Below are 22990 nucleotides of genomic sequence, written 5' to 3' on the forward strand. Positions count from 1 at the left end.
AAACAAACTTGCGCTGCGTAAGAAGCTCAGGAATCTGCACGCTAAATCTCAATAGCCTAGCTCTCATAGTTTCCAACATCTCAGCGTTCATCCGGACAGACGGACAGACGGACATGGCTAGATCGACTCGGCTAGTGATCCTGATCAAGAATATATATACTTTATGGGGTCGGAAACGCTTCCTTCTGCCTGTTACATACTTTCCGACGAATCTAGTATACCCTTTTACTCTACGAGTAACGGGTATAAATATTTTGTCCTTCGACGTAAGCTAGCGGTTGGTGCCTTAGAAATTCGGGAAAAGACGCTTTTAAATTCATGTAAAATATTTATTTAATTATTATCAATACCCATCTAATGCATTTAAAATTAAATTAAACAAAATTTAATTCAAGTACACTATCTTAAATTTATTCATTCGTCCCAATACAATAGAAATTGACAAAACCCGCTAGTAAAATATTTATTTAATTATTATCAATACCCATCTAATGCATTTAAAATTAAATTAAACTAAATTATATTCGAGTCAGTACACCATCTAAAATTTATTCATTCATCCCAATACAATAGAAATTGACAAAACCCGCTAGTCTAGCGGGTTTCGCCATTCTTTTGTTCTGTTCTGCCCTTCATCAAATTCTTCGATCTTCTTCGATGTTTGAACAGAAGTCCGTTGGGATCCTCACAGGGATCCACAGGGCGATTAACGACACTCTACCTGTCTGTCACCAGATCCGGGTTCTGCTTTGTCATTTTGCATTTTTGCACTGATGGAAAAGCAGAACCCGGAATTGGTGACTGATAGGTGGGGTGTCGTTAATCGCACTGTGGATCGCTGTGAGGATCCCAACGGACTTCTGTCCAAACGAGATTGTAGAGTTGCACATCGACAAGGAAAGCAAGGATCCAATATCCCAACAGTGTTCAAAGATAGTATACTTCTGCTGGCATCTGAAGGTCGGATACATCAGAGAATCTCGTAAGTAATCATATTTCGGGCCCGATATGCAGAATATAGTGCCCGTAAACGCGTGCCCTTGGAGGTCTTAACGCAAGTCAATTTGTAACAGTGCGAATGGTCACTCTCCGAACGCACCACTCGAGAATCAGCAACGGACAGGAGCCCCTCGGCAGCAACGGGAACAGCCACAGCCCATGGAAGCCATCGACAGATCCAACTCGCAGAACCAGGCGATCACCCACAATGGGCTCACGGACGCGGAGGATAGTCCGCAGTCTTGCTAGTTTTCCTGGTAGGAGCTGCGCATCAATGCATCGATAGCCCCGCAAAGCCAGGAGGATCCTGTGGGATACGAAAATGTTGTATTTTATTATGGTGTAAAAGAATTGGAACATTTTTTGTTTTTACACAACTAGTATATGAAAATGATATTAACTATATATATATATATATATTTCTGAAATCCCAATTCTCTCTCTTTGAGAGTTTCCGAGATATCCGCGAAGTTTGACGGAAGCAATGTATTTCTGTTAAAAGTTTGAGTCTAGCATAAAAGAAGCCTGTTTTTGGCGGCTTGTGGGCGTTAGAGTGGGCGTGGCACATTTATGAAATAAGCTTGCGCTGCGTAATAATCTCAAAAATCTGCACGCCTAATCGCAACTTTCTAGCTTTTGTAGTTTCCGAGATCACAGCGTTCATACGGACGGACAGACATACGTTCCGACGAATCTAGTATACCTTTTAACTCCACGATTAACGGGTATAAAAATCTTAGACTTACCATGGTATGATTATTTTCAAAGCTTGGAAAATATTTCACAAAATAATATCGGTTTTTGTAAAAATTATCACAGCGTAAAATTTCGGTTTTTATGTTTGAGTAAAACGAGTAGAGAAAAATTGATATGAACTGTGGCTAAGCCAGTACAAAAATGAAACTTTCTGGTTATGGTACCCCCAAATTCCCAAACTCGAATGAGTACAAAGTCATGGCACTCTACATTGAATTTGTCAACTTTTACCATAACCAAACAATTTTCGGAACTTAAAAAAATGTTCACTAAAACCATTATGGCTTATATAAAAACAAGGAAGAGCGCTATAGTCGAGTACCTCGACTATCAGATACTCGTAACTCAGCTAAAGGGAAATGGAGATATGCAAGCAGCCATGCGAGATTGAAATGCGCCACCTATCGGCGGTAGACAGATTTAAGCGTTATAGGCGTTAAAGTGGGCGTGGATATTTTTTTTGGGTCAATCGATAGGTATTGACGAGACCAATACAGTTCAGTTAAAACTTTGTATCTAAGATGAAAATTGTGGGCGCCACAGGCTTGGGCGGTTTGTGGGCGTTAGAGTGGGCGTGGCATATTCGCGTAACAAACTTGCGCTGCGCTCAAGCCTACGGAATCTAAATCTGAAATCCCATTTCTCTATCTTTGATATTTTCCGAGATATCCGCGTTCATACTTACGATTTTTTGAAGTTTGCGGGCGGTTTGTGGGCGTTAAAGTGGGCGTGGCATACGACGAATCTAGTATACCCTTTTACTCTACGAGTAACGGGTATAAGAATCGACATTAGGTGGCGTTGTTGCGAGGTGTACATACAATACTCCCACGGGAACGACCAGCTAGGGTATAGAAACTATGGCGTGCCGAAGTTAGCTTCCTTTCTTGTTATACCAGTTACTCGTAGAGTAAAAGGGTATTCTAGATTCGTCGGAAAGTATGTAACAGGCAGAAGGAAGCGTTTCCGACCCCATAAAGTATATATATTCTTGATCAGGATCACTAGCCGAGTCGATCTAGCCAAGTCCGTGTGTCTGTCTGTCCGGATGAACGCTGAGATCTCGGAAAGTATAAGAGCTAGGCCATTGGAATTTGGCATGCAGATTCCTGAGCTTCTTACGCAGCGCAAGTTTGTTTCAGCAGCGTGCCACGCCCACTTTAAAGCCAACAAGCTGTGGCTCCTACATTTTTGACGCTAGACTACAAATTTTAACTGAAATGAATTGTTCTCATCAATACCTATCGATTGACCCAAAAAAAGTTTTCCACGCCCACTCTAACTCCCATAACGCTTAAACCTGTCTACCGCCCACATAACCATATATTGAGATCGCGGGTATGTGGCGCATTTTAATCTCGCTTTGCTGCTTGCAGACCTCTATTTCCCTTTGGTGCCTTTAGCTGAGTACCGGGTATCTGATAGTCGAGGTACTCGACTATAGCGTTCTTCCTTGTTTTGTAATGTAGAGCCATGCCTTCTGCGTCAAACCCGTGGTTCATTTTTTAAGGGGATTTTGAATAGATAGCATCGCTATCCTATATTAAGTTATTAATGTATGCATTGCATCCACTCCCTCGGATGTGGGTTTTTTGCAGGCAAATTCTTTAGGCACACGATTTTAAAATAAGTTGTAGATGTGCATAATTGTTGAGGTAGCTGTTGCAATTAAGTTGAAAGGTTATTGGGTAAAATAGAGGGTAAAGCGCATGCGCGGACTTACGGGGGTGATATTGGGGAACTCGGGATAAAAACAATATGTAATATGTATTTTTTTCCAAATTATACCCTTGCAGAGGGTATTATGATTTCAGTCAGCAGTTTGCAACGCAGTGAAGAAGACGTTTCCGACCCCATAGAGTATATATATTCTTGATCAGCATGACTAGAAGAGTCGATCTAGTTATTTCCATCTGTCCGTCCGTTTCTACGCAAACTAGTCTCTCAGTTTTAAAACTATCGAGCTGGAACTTTGATAAAAGTCTTCTTTCTTTTGCAAGTAGTATATAAGTCGGAACCAGCCGGATCGGACAACTATATCCTTCAGCTCCCATAGGAATAATCGGAAAAAAAATTTTTTAAATGATATCTTTGGTATTGTTTAACATACCTCCTACGCTTGGAAATAACATTTTTTAATTAGTTCTGAATTTCGAATTTAATTTCATCATATAGCTGCCATAGGAACGATCCGAAAATTGGTGGGAAAATAATATGAAACAAATTATAGCTTTTGTGTTTTTTGACATATTATCTTATATTATTTGGAAAATAAATCAAATATTTATAACTGCAAGAGTATACAAACTTCGGCTTGCTGAAGTTAACTTCCCTTCTTGTTTTTATATCTACTCAATACCTTTTTTATATCCGTCACTGGTAAAGCGTTTAATTTATTTATTACTTGAGTTAGATCTTAGTGTTTCTGGCTTGTCTTGGGCCTTAAAGGGTATGAATTCGTTGCTTTGGATGTCGCCGTAGATCCGTAAAGGTCTTTGTTGGTGTTGGGTGGAGTCAGACTTTGGATTAGCAGTGCTAAGTTTGGTGCGGTGAGGTTGCTTTTACGGGCTGGTTGTTTTTCGGTTGCAGCTATCTTTGAGTACGATGTGTGCTATAATTTAATGGCTTCTTTAAAATCGATTTTCTCAGTGACATTTATTGCCGTAATCTCTCATTGCTCCAGGAAAGCTCTGCTTGAACAGGTCGTTTACGCCGTAAAAAATATTTTTGTAGCTTTCTTCTTTTTCAGTAAAGCATAGTTTTAGGCTTTTACATGCTTTTGTAATGTATCCGATTTGAGTGTTAGCGGATGTAGGGTTATACCTTAACACTCTCGCCGCAGATTTACTTGGAAGACTTTTATTTGCGACAGAACATTTTATTAATTTCAGGTGGCCTGTTATCGATTTATATTCTTTATGGGGCCGGAAATGTCTCTTTAACCGCGATACAAACTTTTGACTGAAATTATTATACTTTCTGCAAGAGTAACCTTCACGACGAGTTTAATTTATTGTGTGACCAACAAAGTTTTTTTAACCAGTAGCTACATGCCCCCTTAAAGTAGCTATTCTTATTCAGATGTCCTTCTCTCTAAACGCAACCATATGCCCCCCTTGCCTGCGGTAAGGAATGTTAGCGGGGAAACCTCCACCCTCGACTGATCCTGATCCGACAGCAGGACGCAGTGATCCTGCAGGAGTGTGGCCAGAGCAGCTTTCGTCTGTAGCAAGCCAAGACGCATTCCTGGACACATTCGGGGTCCAAAGCCGAAACCCAAAAAACGGCAGCCCATTGGTGGCTGGTTCAAGAAGCGCTCTGGACGAAACTGGTTGGGCTCAGGATACAATTCGGGATCTCTGCAAGGAAACCCATTATAAGATTGCTCAAGCTGTAGAAGGTAACCCACAGATGAATGGCTTGGACGGGCAGCACAAGGACAGTGCCCAAAGACACCCTGAGATCGTCGGCAGATCCATATTTCTGGGCCGGAAGGGTGAAGGATTTGGTGCAGCGCTTCTGCAGAGCCTGCATGGCTGGGTGAAGACGCAGTGCCTCAAGGAGCGCAGCTTCAGTATAGCGAAGTTCGGCTAGGGCCACGTGGTCCATCAAGTTGTCATTGTGGCGTTGGGCTACCTCATCCAATTCGCAGTGAAGATTTCGCTGGGCGTCTTTATTGAGGGCCAATTCGTAAAGGGCAAAGGCCAAGAGCATGGCCGAGGTTTCGTATCCCTCCAGGAGAAGGGTGGTGGCATGTCCGGCTAGTTCGTCCCTTCCCAACGTCCGTTTGCCCTCCGCCAGCCATTGGAGGAGGTTGTCGCCGCCACTCCTCGCGTCCACCAACTCCCCAAACCAATTCTGCAGGGGCAGGGGCACGTATCTGTAAAGAGTTGATGGATGAGATATTGCAAATTGGGAAGTGAGTTTACCAACCGGTGGCCTATGAGTCTGGCTAAACGAGGGGAGTGCAAGAGTGCAATGGTCTCCAGCAAACTCCAGGGACTTGGCTGAAAAAGCGGAGCCAGCCACTTCAGCCAGCGATTGGAAGTCTCCTCCACATTCTGGCCGCATAGGCAATGGGCATCCAGGCCGAAGACCGCAGAGGCGACTACCTGCAGCGTGAAGCGGGTGGCCAAGTCCTTGGCCTCGAAGCGATCAAGCGGCACTCGAGCCCGGAGCAACTGGCAGGCTCTGGCCACATGTGGCAATGTCTGACGCACACGGCTGGGCGTGAAAAGGGCCACCAGGTCGGTCCTCAAGAGTCGCCAGCGGTCACCATTGGCAATGAAGGGATTGTGGCTAGCCAGGACATCACGGTGGTGGTCCACATTAACAGCATTATCGGCACAGTCCCCAAAGTGTTTGCCCACCAGGATATGACGCACCAACTCCTGGTCACGCACCAAAATGGCGGGTTCGTTGAACAAGCGATAGAAGCCCACGTATTTCAGGCCGGGATTCTGCCTGCAAGAATCGGACAATCATCGGGGACCCTTGAAGCACATTAGCTAACCTGTAGATTTGCTCGTAGACCTCGCCATAAGAGCGCCGGGCCAAAGCAAAGTCCAACATGTTGCCGACAAGTGGCCACCCGAAAGGTGCCTGCAATCCCAGGCGTCGCCAGTGGTTGCCCTGCCATATCCAAAGCAGTAGAGTGGCCACCAGTAGGAGGCACAAGAGCACTGGCAACAACATCGAGGGGTCTCTGGCGGAAAATGCACACTCCCACTCGACTTGCATCAGGCATATGCAATTGAGTCAGGCAGCTAGAAGCAGCTGGGAGTGACCCACGTCATTTCAGAGGTGCGTGATTCCATGATTACGGCTCATTAGCCTCGTGATGGCTGTATATATCAATTAACTTACCTGTACTTGAACGTTTCAATCACGCAAGATTAGAGACAACTGGAAGCAATCTAAGTGTAGGCTAACGACGATTTTAGATCCACTGTGCTTCTTTGCTATTATTAATTTAATTCGACTAAACTCAAGTTTTTGAGCTTTTCCATCGATTTTGCGCCTTTATTCGTAGAGTAAAAGGGTATAATGCAATTCTGTTACAGATAGAAGGAAGCGTTTCCTGTAAAGCATATATATTATTGATCAGAATCAGTAGTCGAGTCGACCTAGCTAGTTCCGAATGAACGCTGAGATCTCTGGAACTATAAAAACTAGAGAGATCAGGTTTAACACGCAGATTATATTATAGCTTCGGTGTTTTTTAACATATAACCTCCTACGCTTGGAGATAATATTTTATAATTAGTTCTGAATTTAAAATTTAATTTTATCAAAATCGGACGACTATATCATATATCTGCCATAGGAACAATCGGAAAATTGGTGGGAAAATAATATGAAACAAATTATATCTTCGGTGCCTTTTGACATATTATCTAATACTATTGGGAATATAATTATTTGTATTTTTAGGAATTTCGAATTACATTTAATAATTACAACTGCAAGGGTATACAAACTTCGGCTTGCCGAAGTTAACTTCCTTTCTTGTTTTTATAGAAATATTTATTTGGTTGCCTTTTTGATTGAGGTATTAATCTTTTTATACAAAACTCTAGTGTCCGCAAATCTAAAAATTTCGAGGTTAGGATTGAAATTATAATTTAAATCCATTTATTTTGTAGGTGTCTTTTCCATCTGAAAGCCTATTTTTTGAAATCAGTTAACAGAGTTTTTGGTATCTGAATTCCGACTCTAGCGGTTAGTTGAGTTGACTGAGCTATGTCCGTTTGTAACGCAAAGTGGACCTCAGTGTCGAAGCTATATGCACAGATCTTTAACAGAACTCTTCGTATTTTCTTTGCATTGGATGTGGTACCTAAATATACCCAAGCCTTTATAAAGATTCGTTTAAATGTAAACTGGATTTGATTTTACTTTTCAACAACCATCAAAATTGCCACAAGCTGTGCAACCTTTTAGATGCACAATGTTTAAAAGGCCCAGCACATCAGCATGCTTGTTTAAGCTTTTTTTCTACGTTTTATTAATCTGCAACTAACCTTTTTTATCACTGCTTTTTGCAGCGGATTACACCCACTGTGGCAACAAGCGCAGGCTGATCGGAGGAGGAGCTCCCTGCGAAGGACGAAGGCATCTCTACTGCATGCGCAGTGCCTCCGTGAAGTCCTTGCGCCATCAGCAGATTAACGGAGGCAGTGGAGCAGCTGCCATGACCGGAACCGGAAACGCCGACTGCTGCAGTCGGGTCCACAGGATGCGCCACCAGATGCAGCCCCAACAACAGGGCTACATGAGCGACAACGAATCCCGGCGGAAATCCTTATCCCAACCGAGTCTGCGGATCACGGAGGCGGGCCTGCGAAGGTAAGTGCTCCAGAGGAATGCAAACCAGGCGGAAATGCAAATTGTGCCATGCAGGTCGAACGAAAGCAAGAGTTTGGAGAGCAAGAAGCGGGTGGTCAAGATGCTGTTCGTCCTGGTGCTGGAGTTCTTTATCTGCTGGACGCCGCTGTACGTTATCAACACGATGACCATGCTCCTGGGGCCGGCGGTGTACGAGTACGTGGACTACACGGCCATCAGTTTCCTCCAGCTGCTGGCCTACTCCTCCAGCTGCTGCAATCCGATCACCTACTGCTTCATGAACGCCAGCTTCCGGCGCGCCTTCGTGGACACCTTCAAGGGGATGCGGGTGTGCGAGCGCCTGTGCGCTCCCTGCTGCTTCTGGCGCCGGCGATCCAAGAACGAGGCAAACCTGTCCGTGGCCGGCAACTCCATTGCGCTGGCCAACTCGGTCATGTCCAGCCACACGATCCTGGAGAGCCCACGTCTCTGAGCCAGCCGCCGGCGTCAGCAACTGGCGGAGACGGAGTCACTGTAGTGCACCAAAGAGTTTGGATCGGGTGCGCCAATTTGTGATGATGCAATGTAACGCAATAGAAACTGTGGTTGTCGACGATTCCACCGCGTTCTGAATGTGTGTGGATGTGGCCGGATGTTGTTGGGGTGCCGGGAGTAGGTCCCGGGCGAAGAACCATGGCGTTTTCCCCTCCCAAATGCTCTTAGGATTACCAAATAGTCTTATAATATATGAGTGTGCGTTTAGAGTTGCGCTAATGCGAGTTATTCAGTGTGAGTTATTAGACTTTAACCTCGCGTTTCCGGTTCTTACACCTCTAAGGTCAGAGAATGGAACGAGGAATCAAATTTACATAGGCATTAAAGATTAACCAAAGTATATGTGTTTTAGAGTGGGCACAATGGTTTTAAAGTTGATCAATTATTATTTAAAATCTTATATTTTTACTAAGGCAAATACAAAATTAATTATATACTTCTTTTTTTATACAAAAAGTTTTCGAAATGTAATTATTTAAAGACATCCGCGTATTCTTCATGGAAGAATGGCCTAAGACATGTCTTTCTTAAGAGATATAATAGAATAAAGAATAAATATACAAACTTTAGAAATTAATTTGAATTTTCTTGATCGGTATTTTGTTGAGTATTTGAAAAATAAAGGTCTTCTTATGACCTTTTCAAAATAATAAAAGACTCAGACTAGTTTTTATGGTTGACTTTTATTTTTAAAGTTTTTTTTTAAGAGTTTTTTCTGTGTAATATAAAAATGTTCTTATCATATAAAAGTGGTTTCTGGATGTAAATAAAAATAAAAAATAAGTTTACTTTTATTTTAATTGTGATAACTGTTACAGTCGCTGGTATTTAGAAATGGTAATTTTAATTTTAGGCGTCAAATGTAGATGTTTACCAACGCTTTCAGACCATTGTGCTACTCCTACAACGTAATCTTTTTTTTCGAACATTTCCTTATACATCTAAAGTAGAAGTTCCGCTGTGCAGTGGAAGGTTTCAGCGAATCAAGAAGCATTTGACAGTAGGCTGAATTTACAGGGTAGACAGGGAACCCTCTAACGGGATTCCTCTCATTCAAATAAGGTTGTCAGACGGAGCTTATGGAGTGCTAGCCACTTCGAGGTCCAAAAATAATGTAAGACACCCGGACCCGAATCGAAATCAAAGTGGGTCGGCGGGGGCCAAAAATCCAATTTTATGTAGATTAATGGATTTTTGGCAAAACAACTAAATATTAACACTCAAACATTTCACTTTAGCTCCCACACACTTCAACGAACTTGGCAATTGCAATTATTATTATGGTATTTATAGATGTATAAATCTCAGTGTTTTTATGTAAATAAGATTAAATCAAACCAAATAAATCGACATCTAAATTCGGGTTCATTCAACCAAGCGTTGTATACTTTTGGGCAGCTGACGATGTTTTGCTACTGGAGCACCCAAATGTCCATGTCGGAGGCTAATTGATTGCCTGCCAGTTTGGCTTCCCTCCGGCATTAACTCCTGAGCCGGGTCACTCGGGCCAACAGGGGATTTCGGCACGAGTGCAGGGAGATGGAGATGAGGACCCAGATGGAGATGCAAATCGCCCACATTGTTGACCACTTCCTGCTAATGAGTTGGGCATTAATTTCGCTGCTGCATGCGTTGCTCTGTGTAACGAGTGGCCACCGGAGCATCTAGTTATTGAGCTGTCAGCCGCAGAGTGGAGCGTCCGGCACACAAAGAAGTGTCTAGAAGCAGGAATCCAATGGTCCGTCATCCATCCCAATGTACGGCCGCTCCATAAATAACAGCAGTGATGCACACCAAATCCGACCAAAGTAGGAATGAGAGCAAAACGGATCGATGGGCTCGACGAGGATAAATCAATTGCCACTCCAAGGACAGCAAATGAATTGGTCTGTGCCAGGCTGGGCGCTGATTGATGTACTGCGATTGCGGATTCGGCTGGTGACATCCGTAGCACATTCCCATATCCGTTTTCATCGCAGGTGCGTCGCTTGGTCCCTTGCGGTTGGCCACGCAATCACTCCCGAATGGCGAATGCCTAATTGCATATGCCGCTGCCTTTGGGCCAACTGCAAGGTGCCACGCACTGCAACTGCATGTGTAAACGGGCGATGAGTGGAGTGGATGTGGGATGTGGGTTCCCGGTCCGAGTCCGGCTCATATATCACTTCACAGCACATGGGCCTCTATTCTCAGTGCAAAACGTCCCCACAATGACTACAGGCCGGCCGGAGAAATGTCCTTTCGTTGGCTACGTGACAATTACCCAAGCTATTACAGTAATAAACGGAGCACCGAGTGTCCAGGGAGCCGAGCAAGACTTTGAGTCTGCATTTGTGTGCTATTTGGCATTCGAGCCATGTCCCAGTCCACTGCGAAATTTAACCAGATCATGGTCAACCGGCATCTGGGCCTCGATGGCCATGCCTCTCGGGTCACGTATGCCTCTCCGGGTGATCGCCGGCCCAAGTCAAACCAACTAGTCAGCAGACGGAAGTTCCCAGGCAATTCGTAATAAATAGGCATTCCCGCAATGGGAGGAAATTTATAAAGTATTTATTGTTTTGCCAAGTGCCAGGAGAAGAAGCTGCGGTGTCGCTGATGGGGCTGTAAATCGCAGATGACTGCGCTCCGTTCTCGGGGGACTCTGACTGTGGATAATTTTATTGATGTACTCAGCTTGGCAGTTAGGGAAACGAACGACTCGGGCGGTGCTGCGTTTCTTGAGCCCTTGTAACAGATTGCCCAACATAATCCGATTTATTAAACGAATAAAAATATTGACAGCAGATACTTCCACGTAGCCGTTTTCATTTATAAACTTAAGTCGGTCTACGATTTCCTAAATGCGATAACATTGTTCGTCAGCCATTTATGTCCAAGAATTAAAAACAAGCAAACGTTTAAATTCCCATAGTTGAAGCATTGTTTCATATATCTTCGAAATGAAGTCTGCTCACAGCTATCAAAATATTCAGCACATAAAGCACTTAAAAAGGGTTACACATTTTAAATGGATTTTTGGTACTTGGAAGGGCTAAAAATGTATCCAAAATGTAACAAGAAATGAAGTTAACTTCGGCAAGCCGAAGTTTGTATACCCTTGCAGCTATAATTATTAAATTTAATTCGAAATACTTAAAAATAAAAAAAAATGATATTCCCAATAATATAAGATCAAACAAAAACACCTCTTAACGAGGTAAAAAGTAGTGGCGAACGCGCCTTTAACAAAAATGTCTGATATCAACAATTGTGACGAAAAATGATATTACATTCGATAAAATAAATAAGCTATATTAAATTTATTATTTCGGCCCGCAACAGCAAATATTTATTTACCTACACGTAAATTGTCGATAGGACCATAATTGCAGATTTTCAATTCTGCGGCTATATATAGTAGTTGTCTTCGCACGCTCTCTTGCGCACTTCGCCACTGCCGTCCACAGTGATTATTACTGAATAGAAATATATTTTTTAAGTATTTTAAAACCTGCATAAAATATAATTTCCCAGTGCTGAACTATGCTGAATAGACAATAAAGTACAATAACATTTTAAACTTGATATCAATATTTATACCCGTTACTCGTAGAGTAAAAGGGTATACTAGATTCGTCGGAAAGTATGTAACAGGCAGAAGGAAGCGTTTCCGACCCCATAAAGTATATATATTCTTGATCAGGATCACTAGCCGAGTCGATCTAGCCATGTCCGTCTGTCCGTCTGTCCGTCTGTCCGTCTGTCCGTCTGTCCGTCTGTCTGTCCGTCCGGATGAACGCTGAGATCTTGGAAACTATAAGAGCTAGGCTATTGAGATTTGGCGTGCAGATTCCTGAGCTTCTTACGCAGCGCAAGTTTGTTTCAGCAGAGTGCCACGCCCACTCTAACGCCCACAAACCGCCCAAAACTGTGGCTCCTACAGTTTTCATGCTAGAATACAAATTTTAACTGAAATGTATTGTTCTCATCAATACCTATCGATTGACCCAAAAAAAAATTTTCCACGCCCACTTGAACGCCCACAAACCGCCCACAAACTTCAAAAAATCGTAAATATGATCGCGGATATCTCGGAAAATAACAAAGATAGAGAAATGGGATTTCAGATTTAGATTCCGTAGGCTTGAGCGCAGCGCAAGTTTGTCACTCGAATATGCCACGCCCACTTTAACGCCCACAAACCGCCCAAGCCTGTGGCGCCCACAATTTTCATGCAAGATAAAAAATTTTAACTGAAATGTATTGGTCTTGTCAATACCTATCGATTGATCCAAGAAAAACTTTGCCACGCCCACTCTAACGCCCGCAACGCTTAAATCTGTCTACCGCCGGTAGGTGGCGCATTTCAATCTCGCTCTGCTGCTTGCATATCTCCATTTTCCTTTGGTCCCTTTAGCTGAGTAACGGGTATCTGATAATCGAGGTACTCGACTATAGCGTTCTTCCTTGTTTTATATTATGATCTAATAACTTTTAAGGCAGGTTTAAGGAATAATTAAATACATAATTGATTTACATATAATTTGATTTAATTTTTTAATTTATATATTAATTATTTTTAAATAACTTTTTAGGCACTTATGCTTATGCATTTAAATATTTTTAAAACCTTCCCTTAGAAGTTATTTTTTCCAGTGCACAACTATGCACTTTAAAATGATATCGGTAATATACAAAAGTGCTTCCTGGTTCCGCCGATGAAAATGCCTTCTAGTTTTAAATATGTTCTGTAATAGGTAGCAAGCCCTTTGTGTTTTTTTCCCTGAATTGCGTCGTACAATTTTCTTTAGAACATCTTCGACATATTGCTAGCCATGAAATTTTTTAGGGTTATATTTTTTTAACTGTTAGTTAAAAAATATTTTTTTTGTTCTATGCAATTTAGTTTTAAATACTTTATCTGTTCATGTGTACCTTTCAAAATTATTTTAACATTAAACTTTTTTTTTAGAATTTTGTTCTGGTAACATCAATGCAGGTTAAACTTGTCGGGAACTATTATTTTTTGAGGGCGCCCGTGCCAGTTTGCCACTAATCTGTTTGACTTTAAAAAGTTGGCCGTCGACCTCGGCGCAAGTAAAGAACTTCGTGCGAACCGGGAAACAGATATGAGAATTTCCGCAATTGCGACAGGTAATCACATGTTTAGCAGATCGAGGCTTTGTCGGCTTCTGCACCTTTCTTTTTTTGGGTGTTCTGGAATTTGTCTGCGGATCGCTTGATATGTCTTGAAGCTCCGTACGAGTTGTATTACGATTTGCCATCCTGGCGCTCCTTCGAGGCGCGGAAATCGGAGCTTCTGGTTCGGGTAGTGAAGGCGGGTCTTCAACCATTTCCATAGCCTCCACAATTTCTTCCGGTGGTGGTGACATTGGTCGATCCACAGTCATATTACAAGATTTTTCATTATTTTCATCGGACACCAAAGGCTGAAAATGATATTTAGAAGCGTTAGAAGTCGTATCACAATATTATGCCATCTATATGTACCGGAAATTGTTCATCGCTCATTGTGGTTTATGAATTGTTTTCTTATTTGCTTCAGGATATGTATATGTATATGTTACTGGGCCAAAAAATATAAGTGAGTGTGATTTTTTCGGTTTGAATCTGGCACTCAATTTTCAATGGCTCCTATGTTTAAAAAATTGAGAACTAGGTTGGTGAAACCTGTATTAACTTAAAACTATTAAGACTTGTGTTTGATTTTGCTAACTTTTAGTTTACATCGTTTTTATAATCTGTTGGATAAGGTTACACTCTCAGAAAAAATAGCGAGTCAAATTAAGCACGAGCGAATTGTGTTGATCCCAAGAAGGATAATATCAATCAACTACTAAGAATTCAAGAACGAAATTAAAAATTTAATAGAATTTTAATTTAATTTATCAGTTTGTTTCGTGTTTTATAAATTTACATAGAGAGAATTGTTTAAGTAAATTGTTCCTGAATTGCGAACATTCGTTCTTGAAAACCGTGTAAGTACATATTGGTATTAATGTCCTAAATACTAGATCGAAATGAGAAAAAGAGAAAAGTTCATTTGACTGGACTAATAGTTTAGTTGTTGAGATATACAACCACTTCAAAAATGTCGATCTATTTCGAATTTATGCTATGAATTTCATGCATTTTCCAACACATGAAATTATAATAGCCCCTGTTTATACAAAACAGACAAATTCATGAAATGATATTAGTAAAGCTGTCAAATTTTAGTCAAATTTAGTTTTAAATTAAACCCACATGAAACTTTGACTATTTGTATATTATGATCGTCTTAAATATTTTTTTTTGGTTTAATTAGTATAATTATTGGATTATTTCTTATTTTAGTATTTCAAAACCAGCCTATAATCATATCAAACAAAACAAGGAAGAACGCTATAGTCGAGTACCTCGACTATTAGATACCCGTTACTCAGCTAAAAGGACCAAAGGAAAATGGAGATATGCAGCAAAGCGAGGTTGAAATGCGCCACCTACCGGCGGTAGACAGATTTAAGCGTTGTGGGCGTTAGAGTGGGCGTGGCAAAGTTTTTTTTGAATCAATCGATAGGTATTGACAAAACCAATACATTTCAGTTAAAATTTTTTATCTAGCATGGAAATTGTGGGCGCCACAGGCTTGGGCGGTTTGTGGGCGTTAGAGTAGGCGTGGCATATTCGCGTGACAAATTTGCGCTGCGCTCAAGCCTACGGAATCTAAATCTGAAATCCCATTTACTTATCTTTGATATTTTATGAGATATCCGCGTTCATATTTACGATTTTTTGAAGTTTGTGGGCGGTTTGTGGGCGTAAAAGTGGGCGTGGCAAACTTTTTTTGGGTCAATCGATAGGTATTGATGAGAATAATACATTTCAGTTAAAATTTTTATTCTAGCATGAAAACTGCAGGAGCCACAGTTTTGGGCGGTTTGTGGGCGTTAGAGTGGGCGTGGCACTCTGCTGAAACAAACTTGCGCTGCGTAAGAAGCTCAGGAATCTGCACGCCTAATCTCAATAGCCTAGCTCTTATAGTTTCCAAGATCTCAGCGTTCATCCGGACGGACAGACAGACGGACAGACGGACAGACGGACAGACGGACAGACGGACATGGCTAGATCGACTCGGCTAGTGATCCTGATCAAGAATATATATACTTTATGGGGTCGGAAACGCTTCCTTCTGCCTGTTACATACTTTCCGACGAATCTAGTATACCCTTTTACTCTACGAGTAACGGGTATAAAAACACCTCTTAACGAGGTAGAAAGTAGTGGCGAACGCGCGTTTAACAAAAATTTCTGATATCAACAATTGTGACGAAAAATGATATTACATTCGATAAAATAAATAAACTATATTAAATTTATGATTTCGGCCCGCAACAGTAAATATTTATTTACCTACACGTAAATTTTCCGTTGTAGCGTGCCGAACACATACATTTAATATAGTTTATTTATTTTATCGAATGTAATATAATTTTTCGTCACAATTGTTGATATCAGAAATTTTGGTTAAAGGCGCGTTCGCCACTACTATCTACCTCGTTCAGAGGTGTTTTTGTTTGATATCAGAGGTTTTTTTTTGCTCAAGAGTTTAAGTACCCCAATACCATGACTAGGAGTCGTCTCCATATGGCTTGGCTATTGAAAAACCAAACACACATATTCGACCCCTAATCTTAGCTGAACGCCACCTTAAATTAGGCACAACAAGTTTTATCGCTTCAATTACCTATTTTAATGGCACAAGTTTGGAATCTCAAGGGCTGTATAGTTTCAGATTCCAAGAGAAATCTGTCGTTTCATACATTTCCCGCCGAACTAGCGGGTTTTTCCAAAGTGGTAGAACAAATAGATCAAGTTTCCTATTTCGATTAGCTTCTTGCAAGTAAAGGACCCTAAGACCATAACAGATTTTCCGTTTGAAAAAATCTAATAAGAATTTTTTTCATCAAATTGGTTTTTTTCTTGTTTACTCGAATAAGTATGAAATATTACGTATACGGAGCTGAAACGAGTTGCACTTTTTATCGCTTAATATCTTCCAAACGGTAATTTTTGGGGCAAAAAGTGTTATACATCAAAAGTTGAGGAATCTCAAGGGCTATATGATTTAAAATTTAAAAAGAAATCGTTCGACTCAATTTTGACAAAAAAATCAAAAAGTAGATTTAAAAAAAAACTTTTTATCATAACTCTAATTCTATTATATTCAGACAACTTTACTATATAAAGGGTATTTAGCAAATCAAATTATCTTTCAAGAGATACATAGCACGTTTCTGTAACCTTAGTTGTGTAGATACTATACGCATTTTAAATCTGGATTTTTTTTTGATTTTCCGCTAAACTAGCGTGTTTTTCCAAAAGTCGTAGAGCAAACGTTTTCTAATTCAAGCTACTTTATACACTCATAGGGTTTCCAAAACCCTAAAACTAAGATGGGATGCATACAAACCCACAAACAAAGGGACAAACATTTTCATTTTGGGAAGAAGAAGAACATCTTGTTTTTTGAATTACTTTTGAACGTGACATCGGAATTCAACAAATGAGGTGTCACTCGACGCGTATTCTCAGTAAGAATAAAACTATATTTCGAAAGTCTTAGTATGCAATCTTCTTAGTTTTTGCGATACCTTTCGATTGGTGTATCACTCGTTATGATCGGACCATAATGGCAGATTTTCAATTCTGCGCCTATATGTATATAGTAGTTGTCTTCGCACGCTCTCTTGCGCGCTTCGCCACTACGTGTACTGCCGTCCACAGTGATAAAGTTGTATAACATCATCTTAAATATCCAGGACCCTAAAATAACGTTTTGGGACAAACTGCCAAACCAAATACAATTTTTATTTTGAGAAGTCCCCCCGTCATTCGACGCGTATTTTAAGTGAGAATGCAACTGGACTAATGAACTTGTGCATTTATCCAAAAGGGCCTCAACAGATCAAATTTTCAAAATTTGCACTTTTACACTTTCACCGCTCTTTCTCCCAAACTAATAGGTTTTTTTTTAGTCTTGGTGTGCAATCCTTTTAGTTTTTGCAATACCTTTCACTTGATGTATTACTCTTTACGATCGGACTATCACAGAAGATTTTAATTTTTTCGTGTATATATAGTAGTCGCCTTCGCACTCTCTCCTGGTGCGCTTCGTCACTACGTTGACAGCCGTCCACAGTGATATATTCTTGATCTGTTCGTTGGAAACTATGAAAACTAGAAAGTTGGGATTTTGCATGTTGATTCTTGAGCTTCTCGCGCAGCGCATGTTTGTTTCAGCAGGGTGCCACGCCCACTCAAACGCCCACAAACGCCCATGACGCTAAAAACCCGTCCAGCACCCACATTTTTGAATATTAAAAAAAAATGTAATGATATTTTGTTTTGATTATTAAAAAGTCATAAGCAAATAAATTGTGCAATCTTGGGACGCTTTGCTATTTGTATACCTCTATCTCCCCCGCACTCCCCTTAGCTGAGTAACGGGTATCTGATTGTCAATGGCGTCGACTATAGCGTTCTCTCTTGTTACTATTCCATTTTTAATCAGTGTAGGATTTGGTTATGGGGGTTTTTAGAACCAATTTTGTGCAGCATACTATCCAACACAACGTTTTCCATTGGATAACACCTGAAATGGCTCTCACGAAAAGTACATTTCTATGCGATTTTCAGGTGAAGAAATTGCTTTTAGTTTAAATTTGTTTTCAGAATATTCGAATTGAGAAATGTCTAGTACGTGTTGGCTGCAGGAATAAGTCCTGCTTTGGCTGTTTCTCATTTGTCACTTCCATTGCACATAATTAATTCCTAAAAAACCTTTTAAACTCCGACTTAAACTCCCATTTCTCATGATTATGGGAGGGTCAGTACCTTGTCCTTTTATGGTCGGGCAGTGCCGTCGCCGGGCCGACTTTCCACATCCCAATGGTCAGCTCCGGGGGCAGCGGCGAAGCAACGCCCCGCCACACGTGCCTGCCCGAAAATACAAAGCCCAAATGAAATTACGAGCATGAGGCCAAAGAGCTCGGCGTGGATGTGATTATGCAACCACATCACAAGCCCAGCGACGGTGCCTGGCCCGGCAGATTCAATTTCGGAATTTTTGGAAATCCACGCAGTGCCAGGTTATCGAATGCGATGATTACCCTTGCCCAGTTCGGTAATGGGGCTTATTGATTTGGCCACCGATGCCATATCCATACCCATACCCATACCCACGCCATTTGAGTGGGTCCAGGACTATGGCCTCGTCCTCTCCTCTTTGGTGCTCCATGGGTGCCTGTCGTGCCTGTTGTGCACTCCATGCAGACACTAATCGCCAAAGACGACCGCAATCGAATTGAAGTTAATTGAGCCGCTGAGCTTAGAGCTTAGGTGTCTGGTATCTGGTATTAGGTACCTCGTGTCTGGTCGAATAGGGCTGCTCCAACCCACTCCGACCTTGACCAGATTTCGATTGTGTTGCCTTTTCATACCATTTAAATCAATTTTATTTTATTTTCTTTCCTTTTAACGGTGACGGCGACTGCAGAGGCAAAACAGCAAAGACCACATGGAGGCGGATTTGCGCAATGCACACACCACACGCCCTTTTTGCCCGAAATTATACAATTATACAATTGTTGGCGGGCGGGCCGTTTACTTAACGGACCCCAGTTGAAACGGGTTTCGAATTGTATATTAATTATGCTGTTTATCTGTCTAAATTTCGAAACGCTGCGCCGAGTATCGCATCGGTATTTTTGGGAGAAGTTTCGCGACCAACCATCTGACCTTCGAACGAGCGAAATTGTCGACGTACCGACATCCACGAGTATATTTGCCTTTATTTCGGTTATAAGTAGGTACTACCCATTATTTGTCGTCGCTGATCCATGAATTCCGAGTGCTTGTCACTTGAAAAATTCGGTGAAAGTTTCTCAAGCCTACATGGAGTCGGCCTACAAGTATTCGGCCAGATGACTGGCTACCTGCCAGGTGTGGCAAGCGCGGCTCATTGCATAAAGGCCCGACAAGGTCGGGAAAGAGATGATCGGAGGGGAAAACGATTTTGGGCCCAGAATCCCAGCCATGGCGCCACCTGGTGGCCGGCCATGATGGGGCAGTGCAGCCGAGATCAGAACCTGTAGATGGTTCTGGTATGGTGTGTGGTTTCGGGTAACTTTTGCTAGCCGATCTCTTTCCTGTAACTAAAAAGCAATGTAAAAAAAGAAGGCAGGCGATTACATATTTTAAATTCTAAATATAGTTTTATGCATTAATAACCCATGTTAATCCCAAAGTGATAAGGGATTTAATCAAACGTGTGACATTGCGTTTTTATTTATTAACGGGGTGGCTACGTTTACAAAAAAGCATTTTAAAAGGCTTCCATATTTAATCTTTACAAAACAGGCAATGAAAATAATACAGCATTCCTTATCAATTCAACAAAACCCATACCTGTAAAATCGATTTTTCTATACATTTTTATGGAAAAGCACTTTCTGGCTAGCATCTGATTTGATTCCAGTCCAACTAATAAGAAAACGTTTTACAACTTTAGCTGTGGAAGGCACTGATTCAATTTGGCAAATTTTTGATGAAGAAAAACAAGTGCTTTCTGTTACGCAAAAACCAGAAGCCCTTTAAAACAACATAAATCTGCCAAAAATAAATAAGCTTTATCGAATGTGTTTTCCATTAATTTGAAATGAAGTGTTTGTTCTAGCAACCATTTTTTGCCAGATTTAAAATGCAAAATAAATATTAAGTAAGAGTAATTTTGGCTGGAGGGTGATTTACACCTACACAGCAACTATTTAGATTATAAAAGAGTTTAGAGTGCAGGGATTTGATAAACGGAAGAATAGATTTGGCAGCTCATCAATACACATCTCCCTTGCCAGCAGTCACCGTTGCGTATGATTGATGTTGATGGACATCCCCTCCAAGCCCTCAGATATTTCTAACCTATTGGTTCTCTCTTTCAGCCGGCAAGTGAAGGCCTGCAGAAAGTGCAACAATTAAAACCACACTTCATTTCCATCAGCAGCAAAAATTAATCAAGAATTTGCAGGTCAACTCGGTGGTCCAGGGGCGTGGTAAAAATGTCTGCAATAGAAATTTAATAAAATTGCCGGCAGGCAGTCCGTTGTGTGCATTGTGTTCACCCAGGGACGAGTGCACATGTTGATTTAATCCGATTAGGAGGAGCAGGCACAGCAACCCGGGGGATTGGGCTGCCCGGCTGGACCAGCAAAAATAGCAATTTTGGATTCAAGACTTTGATTACTTGATTATTTCGCCAGCTCAAGGGCGTGCTAGCCACTTCATGGGATGCTGAAGCAAAGGATATTTAGAAAATCCCTAAAAGTGCTCTAGCAACGAGGCAGTCAGCGCATGATGCCTGGGGAATGTGTGCAGTATACATATTCTATGACGCACTTTCCTAGTGCGAAAACAAACTGACCAGATAATGGCGAGGGCCCGATAGCTATTGGGAGCACTGAGATTGCATCTTGCCCTCTGGTCATCGCAGGTGAGAAACTCTGGCCCTGGGCCAAGTAAAGAGGCGTAAACACCTGCCAAACCGAACGTGCTGCGTGCTGGCGAGTCGAAAACAAAGGTTTCCAAGTTCAAAGCTAAAAATACTTGGACTGCCCATGACCACGACGAGTGCAATCGGACACTTTGTGCTGTGCACAGCACTTTTTTCCTAGTGACTAAGGGCCTATTTTCCAGAACATTCATCCAACTGCGTCATCCTAGGGTTTACTTAAGCATATCACTTGGGTGACTCATTCGCAAGGCTGCGGTCTTCTGTGCAACTGCCCTTCAAGGAGACCTGACGTCAAGGCTCCCAAAGCCCAGCAACCAATTAGCCACCATACCAGGCAAACAACAACCCAAAACAGCCAGCCAAAGCTCATTTGCATGCCTGTAAAACCAAACCAAATAGGTCGATGGACATGAAAACAAGAGTAACCTTGAAAGCCGAAAAATCAAAAAATCAGTAAACTATCAGAACCAAAACGTAAACACTCGATATAAAGACGGGTTCGGCCATCGCCGATCGTCCACGCGGTTTCTTTTCTGTTTTGGTCTCCTCGCGGATAGTTTTTTTATTTTTTCCACCTTTCTTACAACCCAATACGAGAGGTTTCAATGGAGACACGCACGCCGATATAGTTCCAAGCGGATCCAGGGGAAGGTGAGGGGGGATACTAGCGCCATTCAAAGAACGTGGAGAAAAAACCCACCGAGCATTTCAGTCATCTTCGCCATTTTGGCGGGCTCGGCAGGTGGTCATTGTAGAATGCTAGAACCGAACCGTAATCCGGAAATCTACGATCGGTCTCCCTCATTCACAGGTGCCTTAGAAAATCAGGTATGCCCCGCACAGCAGCTTATTTTGTTTTTGAACTTTTACCAATACCGACGGGGAAACAGGAATGCGCGATGAAATTGGCTTGTCATTTGTTTTGGCAAAAAAAAAAAAGAATTCGCATTAAATATTCTCGATTGGACTATACATTCAACCCCAGCCACGCCACCCGCCATTATGCGATCGCTGCCTTTGATGATATCGGGGTGTTATTCGGTTCCATTTACGCAAATCAATTGGATCGATCGGATCGGCGGCCCGGCTTACAGATTCTGCGGAATACTTTAAATTTATGCGCGAGGAGGCGGCGTGCCGTCAGGGGGAGGGCCGGCCAGGCCACCCCAGAGGTGTTTGAACCAGGGTTCTCAGTTCCAGGCACCACCATCGAACCACCGAGCCACCGAGCCACCACGAGAACCCCCAATACCCACTCCGCCCAGCCCGTTATGGCGCAATAGCAACAGCCAGAACCACGGCAAGAATGCTAAACAAACCGCTTGAGATTGAGACTGAGATTGGGCATTGACGTGTTGCCAACTCTGGGCACCGCCACCAGCGCAGCTCAGGCCCATGCCAGAGCTCAAGCCCGAGCTCTAGCTCAAAAACACAAGCTGGCCGGCTGAGACGATGCCGATGATGCCTGGTCCGGCTCCGTTTGGAGGTGTCAGCGTCCGCGCTCAAGGCCGCTCGTCTATGGAGTGGAGTGGCGCATCGCTCGTCATTATATAATCGGCAGCAGTTCATTTGGTAATTATAATGGGTCTTTCGGGTCGGACAGCGCGGGAATGCGCGACAAACCCGTTTGAATAATTACGCGAGGCAGGGCGGCAGGGCCTCACCCTCTCAGAGTTCATTGCCACCCAGCCACCCATCAACCCAGCCACGCGCCCTTAGAGCCCCAAGCCCCAGGCCCAAAGAACCCAAAGTAATGCCGAGCAGGTATACTCACTAGGGGAAAATCTAAATGTCTGAGGTCTA

The 22990-nt window shown here is 42.2% G+C and overlaps 3 protein-coding genes across 3 annotated transcripts in view; 1 reads left to right on the plus strand and 2 right to left on the minus strand.

The window, feature by feature from the left end:
* The window catches only part of LOC119558358 (gastrin/cholecystokinin type B receptor), a 29856-nt gene extending 19862 nt beyond the window's left edge, over positions 1-9994 (plus strand). Inside the window, 2 exon segments of the mRNA XM_037871863.1 lie at positions 7803-8103; positions 8158-9994. Of these exon segments, the coding sequence (XP_037727791.1) occupies positions 7803-8103; positions 8158-8575 (719 nt within the window). The 3' untranslated portion in view covers positions 8576-9994.
* LOC119556697 (probable cytochrome P450 308a1) lies at positions 4661-6497 on the minus strand. The gene is made up of 4 exons (XM_037869094.1): positions 6269-6497; positions 5689-6219; positions 5165-5635; positions 4661-5114 (listed from the first exon to the last, which is right to left on the minus strand). Exons 1-4 carry the CDS (start codon positions 6493-6495, stop codon positions 4829-4831), a joined length of 1515 nt encoding a protein of 504 aa, XP_037725022.1. The 5' UTR covers positions 6496-6497; the 3' UTR covers positions 4661-4828.
* A 3481-nt stretch (positions 9995-13475) lies between the features above and the next one.
* LOC119557688 lies at positions 13476-14207 on the minus strand. Its single transcript, XM_037870558.1, has 2 exons — positions 14131-14207; positions 13476-14069 (listed from the first exon to the last, which is right to left on the minus strand). The coding sequence occupies exons 1-2, from the start codon at positions 14149-14151 to the stop codon at positions 13620-13622; spliced, it is 471 nt and encodes a 156-aa protein (XP_037726486.1). The 5' UTR covers positions 14152-14207; the 3' UTR covers positions 13476-13619.
* Positions 14208-22990: the final 8783 nt, after the last annotated feature.

This window comes from Drosophila subpulchrella, chromosome X (genome assembly GCF_014743375.2).
Source record: "Drosophila subpulchrella strain 33 F10 #4 breed RU33 chromosome X, RU_Dsub_v1.1 Primary Assembly, whole genome shotgun sequence".
NCBI classification, from domain to species: Eukaryota; Metazoa; Arthropoda; class Insecta; order Diptera; family Drosophilidae; genus Drosophila; species Drosophila subpulchrella.

Bases quoted from the DNA above. Each gene is read 5' to 3' on its own strand.
- LOC119556697 (XM_037869094.1), bottom strand. From the start codon at position 6,495: ATGCAAGTCGAGTGGGAGTGTGCATTTTCCGCCAGAGACCCCTCGATG. The intron at 6,220-6,268 runs GTTAGCTAATGT...CGATTCTTGCAG, and splicing joins GTCTACGAGCAAATCTACAG to GCAGAATCCCGGCCTGAAAT. The intron at 5,115-5,164 runs GTGGGTTACCTT...GTTTCCTTGCAG, and splicing joins CCCGTCCAAGCCATTCATCT to AGATCCCGAATTGTATCCTG.
- LOC119557688 (XM_037870558.1), bottom strand. From the start codon at position 14,151: ATGAGCGATGAACAATTTCCG. The intron at 14,070-14,130 runs GTACATATAGAT...TATCATTTTCAG, and splicing joins TGAGCGATGAACAATTTCCG to CCTTTGGTGTCCGATGAAAA.